The 8,995-nt window shown below is 39.8% G+C and overlaps 1 protein-coding gene across 1 annotated transcript; it reads left to right on the plus strand.

The window, feature by feature from the left end:
* Window positions 1-8,065: 8,065 nt before the first annotated feature.
* On the plus strand, window positions 8,066-8,785 carry LOC107829432 (uncharacterized). Its single transcript, XM_016656895.1, has one exon. The coding sequence runs from the start codon at window positions 8,066-8,068 to the stop codon at window positions 8,783-8,785; it is 720 nt and encodes a 239-aa protein (XP_016512381.1).
* The last annotated feature ends 210 nt before the right edge of the window (window positions 8,786-8,995 follow it).

Genomic DNA, 8,995 nt, shown 5'->3' on the forward strand with positions numbered 1-8,995 from the left:
ATAGTTCTAGCAAGAACTAGGCTAAATATCACTAACCCATTCACATTCAAGCCCTAAAATTAAATACTCATACTATGATTGGGTCACAACCCTAGCTATGGGTTTAGCTACTCATGGAAATAACAGAAATTAAAGATGAAAAGAAGATAAAATTCATAATACTAGATTAAAAGATGAAAATCTAACGTTGAAAGATAATTCTAGTACAAAATTGCCCAAAATGGATGGTACAACCATCTCACGTGCTCAGATAATACATTACATAACCTAGAAATGACAAAATGTTCTATTTATACTAAGCTAAAATTTTCGGACAAAAATACCCCTGTGGAGGTTGTGCGGCCACGTAATTCTGAGCGCGACCGCATTCTTGCTTTCGCGGCCACGTAATTGATCGCGGTCCACATTCTTCAAATCTGTATCTGGGTTGAGTTGAGTTTTGCAGACCATATAATTTCAATCGCGGCCGCGTAAGGGACTTCTGCGGCCGCACAATTCTGACGTGGACCGTACTTCTTTCTTTTGCTCAAGTTGTGAGCTCTCCGAACTTCATGCATCGTGCTACGCATAATTTCAGTCGCGGCCGCATATTTCTGGTGTGGTCTGCGCTTATCATTTAGCCTGAAAATGCAACTCTCTGAACCTCACTTTTCCGGACCGCATATTTTAGATCGTGGTTACGTTGTGGCTTTCGTGGCTGCACAATATTTGTGCGGTTTGCATTTCAGATCTCTTGGCCCCGTCTTGGTTTTTGTTCAAGTTTTGACTCCTTTATGAGTTGATTATGACTCCTTTGTCTCATTTTGAACAATTCCTGCAAGCAAGCATATTACATTAGTTTCCGGGAATACCTTCACGCATTTTTGGCCCAAAATACAAGTAAAAGAGAGCAAATAATAGGTTAAAATCCCTACTTATCAACTCCCAAAACTTAAGTTTTGCTTTTCCTCAAGCAAATAAGGTAATTCCCACTCCCTAGATCAAAAAGTATATTTCAGCTAGCCTACGGTGAATCAATCATGCATCAATTGGGACTAACAGTTACCCTCAACAACACTATGTTGTGACCTTTTGAGTACTATAGTTCTATTATGACATTAGAGCATCAAGAGTTGACTTAATTCACAAATGAAGCTCGCTCTATTATGTAGGTCATTTTGGAACCCAAACTCCTCCTCCTCTACTCTCCATAAGCAAATCTCACTTTAGAATGTAACTCTCAAAATAAGGATTGTGAAGAACTACGCTTATCTCTCTCAAAAGAATGTCACAAGTCCGGCTCTAAGTACCATAAGCTTGCCCCTTATGTAAATCACCTTTAATGTAAGCTCACTGATCTTGAAATCATATAGGGATTTTGCAGGAATGTAAAAAAGGCTTTTGGGTCAAGGTAGGACTTATTGGCATATGATGGTTTCATCTTTCCTTAAGCACTCCATTTTCTCATTTCGGCTCATACTTTCTTGACTCTATGAGTAATTTTCTTCTTCCTTAGGGGAACTCGAGAGACATACTTTCATTCTTTCTTGCTCATGACAATCATTTTTCTCCTTTTTAAATGATTACATGCCTTTCATCATTGCTTTCTTTGAATACCTTCAACTTTCTATCTTATTCATTTTTTTTGACATATTTCTTTTTGGCTTTTCTTTCTTTTCTTTGCCTTTCCTTTTCTTCATTTTTTTTTTGTTTTTGTACCTTTTATCACGTTCACATTCCTCATCTCTCCCCCAAACTTATGCTTTTTCCACTTGTCTATCAAGAATGCCAAGGAAGGATCGGGTGCCAAGAGAGGGTCATTAAGAACGGATAAAGGTTTGTAACATGGTTATTGAAAGAAAAAGGGCTTCGGCTCAAAGAGGTTGACTAGAGATATCACATTGGTAGGCTACGGAAGCTTTAAAGTTTCAAATTGGATCAAGGAGAGCCTACAATCATTTCTCAAGTCGAGCTGCACTTAGAATTTCGCCTAGACAAACATTCAGGATAAGCTCTAGACTTATTGGCACGCAACTTGGACTTGCAATTCAATACCTTACCTCACAAGATGTTGGATTTTTAAAGAGAACAGAGTCGAGGGCCCAACAACAATCCTAGCTAAGATTGAACATCACAAATGGCTCAAAGAAATCACTCGATGATTGTTTTAGTCAACACAAGAGTCTAAAGGTCACAACTAGAGCTATTCTTTGCCAATCAACTTGTTTCTAACCATACGATCGAAGGTAAATGTATTAGTACCAAGTGAAGCCTACTTGAGACACTTTTATTCATTACTACTATATATACCAAAACATAAAGAAAACGGACCCAATCCCTTAAGAAGGTTTTCACGCCATCCATCGTTGAGAAGAGCCGCCCGATCACACAACATCCACCTTTTGAAAGAACCGTGGCATTAAGAAAACGAAAGGCTTATTATCAACACAAAACTAAAAAAGAAGCTAACAAATAAAAAAGAAGCTAATAAAGTAAATAAGAAGCTATGCTACTAAGTAAAAATAGCGAAAGAAGTTATGAAGTAAACTACGAAAATTAAACTGAATATATACATAAATGGAAATGAATATATACATCAAATGGTAAAAATATATAAATATCAAAAGTGAAAATAACGAATATATACATACCAAAAGTGAAAATAAAGATAAACAAAGATAAAAAAAATAGTGTAATGGTTATTACATACCAAATGTCATCAAATCAAAATGGACCACCCCCAAATGAAAGATAGCATTATCCTCAATGCTAATAACAAATAAGAATAGGGAAAAGGGGTAGAGAGTAAAGTGAACTCTATATGTGGTCTATTTTAATTGGGTCCTCAACATTAGCACCCTCTGTATCCTCTAACTGGATCTCCACATCCTCTGACTGGGGGACTACGGGGTTGCTAAGTATCTGAATCAGCTCTTCAGCAGTGTGTGATGTTGCAGCTGGCTCCTTAGACTGGCTGGCTGCTGCCTCTGATGCCTCAGGATCTGCTGCATGTGCTGTTGGGACTGTCTCCTCCATGAGAAGGTCCATTGGCAAGTCCCCGACATGTGCAATCTTCTCAACCTCCTTAGCCAACTTCTCCATAGGCTTATTTGAGGCCTAAGACTTCTTTATCTTCCTAACCTGCTTGGTCAGGTCTGCAATAACCTTCCCATGTGTATCAAAAGTCTCCAAGATCTTCTTCTGGTTGTCTAGAATCTTCTTTAATGAGTCCTCCACTGATGAAGGTACCTGAAGCACTGCTAGGGCTGAAGACTAAGCTGTCACTGCACTGGATATGGAAGCCAACTTTGTGGTACTGCTTGCATCCAGTTCTTGAGACTGGATAGTGTCTGGGAAACCCTCAGTGCAGTCTGAGGGTAGGTATAAGATAAAGGCATTGATAGTGGCACTGAGATAGATGGGTCAGAAGACGGAGGAGGCAAGGCTGCTGCTCTGGTAGAAGTACCAGTAGCTGTAGAGGGCTCGACAACGAATCCAGTGGCCACTACCCCTGGCTCTTCAGACTGGCTAGTGGAGGTAGTGGCTTTACCCTTGAATTTAGGGTTTTCCTCTCCCTGGAGGTGATACCATGAGAAAGGCTTTTTAGCCTTCACCTCTACATCAAAATGTCTCGGCTCTACCCCTTGATCTTTGAAATACTCAGTGACAAAGTTGGGGTAGGGATAAGATCTTTCTTCTTTCTGGACTGCATTGGAGATGTTGTAGGACATCAAGTTCCCTACATTAATAGGATATCCTACCATAATGGAAGCTACCAATACTACTCGGGAAATTGGAAGGACATTTTCATGCTGGAAAGGGTCAAGACGGCTGCACACAAATGTTATCCACCCTTTTGCTTCAAAGTTAAGGGTGGCTCTGACAATTGGCACTCCTGCTGTAAGCCATACGGGTGTTGTCCCCGAAATAGCAAGTATCGCAGTTAGCCATGGGCGAACTTCCTGGCCCAAGGCTATCTTCTCCAGGTATTGCACAACTTTAACCTCCTCAAACCCTACGTATCTGTTCAGTGCTTGGCCATCAAACCGGATTTTCAAGTTTCGGACCTTCGTCACTTTTGTACCCTTTTTGATGTGGGAAACATTGGCATAAAATTCCTTGACGAGGTATTCATTGGCATCTAGTACAAGACTGGTGAACCATTTCCATCCTTTTCTCTCTATGAATTGCTTTAGAACATTTGGATTGTGCTGGCTCAGGTCTTTGGTGATGAATTGTCGCTCAAGAGTGACCGACCTTTATGGCCACCATTCCTGGAATTTGGAATATGCCTTCTCATTGACAAACCTGTCAGCCCACACCTCCGGCTTTCTTGATCTAGCCATGCCTCCTACCATTGTATCACCCCCTCTCCCCTCATCCGGGACTTCATCATCATCGTCATCTAAATTGATTGCAGTTGGGGATGCATGTGAGGGAGAGGGTTCAGAATCTCCACTACCCTCTTCCGAACCCTCAGAATAGGAGGACTCATCAACCAAATGCAATCTCCCCGGGAATTGTTTGGGGATTTATTGGGACTAGACTTCTGGCTATGCTTGCCCGGAGTTTCCTTTAGAAGCTTCCCCGGAGGGGACATACTCACTAGTCTAAAAAGTGTCTGGGGCTCTATTGGCAGTTGCTTTCTCGCCGATTATCTTTTGAACTGACAGAGGTATGTTGGGTTTGTCTTGACCCCGGCCTCTAGAGGGTTCTGCCCTCCCTTTGGAAGTATCACCTCGACCTCGGGAATGTACCATTGTCTGCAACACACAAGTAGTGAAAGTCAGTTAGAATTGGGGTTCAACATCTGTTAATGAATTACAATTGAAAAGAAAGGTATTGCCTCTCAGAAAAGGACAGCTCGGACCGCACAAAAGTGAGTGCGGCCACAGACTACCCCTCGCGGACCGTACAAAATTGAATGTGGATGCGGAGATACCAGGTTCAGACTACTGGTTCTTTGAAGTTATAAAATCGCAGACTGCATAAAACTGAGCGCGACCGTATAACACCCATCGCGGACCGCACAATTTTGAGTGTGGCCGCATAAACACTTTGTTGGGTCTCTGAAGTTCGAATGCGCATGTCACGACCCAAGCCGATGGGCTGCGACGGGCACCCAGTACCAACATAACATATTTTTTCGTATCATACTATCATAGATTAATGAACCATAGAGGTTGTCGTAAGATAAGTAGAAAAAAACATGGAGAAATACTCAACATTGGACGATCCAACATGTAATGCAAGCTTATACATATGACGTACGGGCCTATAAGGCCGGCATGATCCTTTATATACTCAAAACATAGGCCGACAAGGCCATACAAGAATCTACGTACATGACATCTGTCTACAAGCCTCTAAGAATACATAATATCGTAAAGGTCGGGACAGAGCCCCACCATACCAAACAATACACATCTAAATTATACTGACCAAACAAGCAACTCCGGAGCAAATAGAGTGTACCAACATCTCTCGCTGAGCTGATCGCCTACAGTGAGGACTCTCGATCTGTCTATCTGGACCTGCAGGCATGAAATGCAGCATCCCTAGGAAAAAGGGACGTCAGTACAAATAATGTACCGAGTATGTAAGGAATGAAAATCAATAGACAATAGACATGAGATAAACATGGAGTAAAAGAATCGACATGTAAATCTGAATAGCTCTATGAAATCCTTTAATATTTAAAATGACATGCATATATGTATAAATGTCATATCGTGCTTAGGTACATGTATTCGTAACATCATCACGCCTCTAAGGGCATTCCATCATATCATCTCGGCCACTGTGGGCAAAATCATTAATGTATCCCAGCTAATCAGGTGGTGGCACGTATGTAAAGCCAGAACCTTTCCCATATCCCATATATATATATATATAATTCCATCTAGTCATGGGTTAATGTGCATGTATAAATGCATGAAATGCATATGAAATACGTTAATAAAATCTCTTGGTACATGATAAGTCCATCATGCCTCTGTCTAATATCATGAAATAAATTTTACCAACTTACGTATTTTTGAAACCTATGAACAGATGATAGAATAATATGACACATAGGGAATCAAGAACATCGACATCTCTATTATTAACGTGCAATGCTCTCAGCTCACGTTAGCTAAACGTGCACCGAGTGTGGCTGCCATTTCTAGAGGGCGAGGTAGAGGAAGAGGAAGACTGAGAAAGGTTCCTAACACACCGATCTCTAACATTAGAAGCTCAATTAGCAACAAATCGAAGGCTGGACAGGACATGCATACACCAAAGCAACACGACGGAGTTGGAGAAGGAAAGGGTGAAATTGATCCATCAAATAGCTCAGAAATTAGTAGAAAACTGGCGCTGAGCACTTCAATTCAAGCTAAGCAAATCTCGATGAAGGAAACTGCTGGAATAGAAGGTAGCTCCAATGGAACAGTAACAGAAGTGGCGATGCAGGTCAAACCAAGCAAGGAAACTTCAATTGAACAAAGAGAGGAAGCTAATGGATGTAGAGATGAAGTGAATAGAGTGGTTAATGAGATTAACACTACAGATCGATGACTTGAGCGCAGAATGTGGTCAAATCTCTTTCAACAAAATCGAGTTGCTACTCATTGAATGGCACTGAAATATGTCTCTCCTCAGATTATAGATGGACAAACTGTGGTACAACTGGAGATGCAAGATGTGAAGGAAGTAGAAGAGAGGTGGAGTGCAGCAATGATTGCTTATATTATAGGTGAAAATCCAGGATATAATGCTATGGGAAGGTATATTGCTTAAGGCTGGCTTGATATTGTAGAACCAGATTTGTTTCTTCATGAAGATGGCTATTATGTTATAAAGTTCCAAAATATATCTGATATGCATAGAATTGTTTTTGCTGGTCCTCATACTATACGAAATAGGCCAATAATTCTCAAGCCTTGGTCCCCAAACTTTGACATTAGCAAGGAATTCTAACTGATATCCCCCTATGGGTGATGTTTCCAAAATTGCCAATGAGCTGTTGGGGAAATGAAACATTAAGTAAAATTTCTAGTGCTATTGGTAAGCCCTGTTTGCTGATGAGTGTACCACTAAGCAAACAAGAATCTTTTATGCAAGGATGCTTATTGAATTAAATGTGACTAAAACCTTGCCTACTGAGATAATGGTGATGGACTCTAGAGGAAGAATGTTTCAACAGGATATAATATATGCATGGAAACCAGTGTATTGTGACAAATGCCAAATTATAGAGCATATATGTCATACTCAGCAAGGACCTAAAGAACAAAAGGAGATACAACCAAAAAGAAGAAGAGAGCCAAAGAAAGTTACCTATGAGTGGAGAACCAAAGGGCCTGTTAAAAATGATGTGAATGTAGAACATGCACAACCAAGACCAGATGATATAGAGGTGCCTCAGACAAATGGAATGACAGAGAGATCAACAACAATTAACAAGGAAGGATCCCAACAATGTTTACTAGAGTAAATGCAACAAGCAAGACAATATCAGTCAATTGGAGATAAAGGGAGCACTAGCACAAAGATAGTGGACAATGGAAAGAACAAAGCCCTGAATTTTAGTCTTAAAAACTTTCCCAATTTAATTCCACAGCCTAGTAGAAGTAGTGCAAAAAGAGGAACAACAAGTACAAGTGAAAACTCTACCTTACCTCATGACAGAGGTGGAGGATTTAAAACTCAATAACTGAAGTGGATTATCTGGAATGTAAGGGGTATCAATAAATGGTATATGCGGAAGGAGCTAAAGAATTATCTGAAAACAAAAAATATTAAACTAGCAGGGATCATTGAAACAAGAATTAAGGAGAATAAGGCTAGAGAGGTTAGCCAGCACATAGCACCTGGATGGGAGATGATTAATAACTACAATGCTAAAGTAAATGGTAGAATATGGGTTATATGGGATTCTAACTACTATACAGTGAAGCTGATTAAAGCAGAAGCATAGGTTGTTCACTGTACTATCACAAATGCTATGAAAGATGAAGAATATGCAATCTCTATAGTCTATGGGTATAATACAGTTGAGCAAAGAAGGGAGTTATGGGATAATCTAAAAGTAATAGATTAAATGACAACCATTCCTTGGATAATTGTGGGAGACTTTAATGTTGTTCTGCAATTGCAATATAAGAAGCATGGGAATCTAGTTACAAGAGCTGAAACTCAAGACTTCAGCAATTGTATTCAAGAATTAAAGCTAAATGAACTGAATTGGGAAGGTGACTATTATGCTTGGTCCAACAAGCAAGATGATGGGGACAGAATATGGAGCAGAATAGATAGGGTCTTTGGGAACTATGAATGGATGATGCAATGGGGGCATATAGCAACTGTATATAATCTACTATTTATATCTAATCATGCTCCTATGTGTCTGACATTTAATGAGATACAGAGAAGCATGAAAATTCCTTTTAAATTCTTTAATGTTTGGGCTGACCATGAGAGATTTATGTCTGAAGCACAACAGATCTGGAACCAAAAGTTTCACAGGCAGAAAATGCAGAATGTGTGGATGAAACTCAAAGCTTTAAGGACAGTATTGAAGAAACTTAATGTAGAGGAAATTAAGTTTATCAAGAAGAAGATAGAGCTGGGTAGAATTGAGCTGGAACATGTGCAAAAAATCATAGATGTTAATAGCAATTATGACCTGCTAAGGAAAGAGAAGGAGTTGATGCAGAATTTGGAGAAATGGAGTATGATTGAAGAAGGGGCTTTGAAACAAAAAGCTAGGGCAAAATGGATTTATTGGGTGACTCTAATACTAGATGTTTCTCTGCTATAATGACAAAAAGGAACCAAAGAAAGCAAATTGTAGAGTTGCAAGCTATTAGAGGCACTAAGATAACTGATGCAGAAAGTATTCAAAGGGAGATAGTTGACTTCTATAAATCACTTATGGGAACTGCTGCCCAAACCCTCCCTGCTATAGATAAAATGGTTATGTGTAATGGAGCTAAACTCACTCAACAACAAAGAATTGAGTTATGCAAAG

Source organism: Nicotiana tabacum, chromosome 5 (assembly GCF_000715075.1).
Source record: "Nicotiana tabacum cultivar K326 chromosome 5, ASM71507v2, whole genome shotgun sequence".
Lineage (NCBI taxonomy): Eukaryota > Viridiplantae > Streptophyta > Magnoliopsida > Solanales > Solanaceae > Nicotiana > Nicotiana tabacum.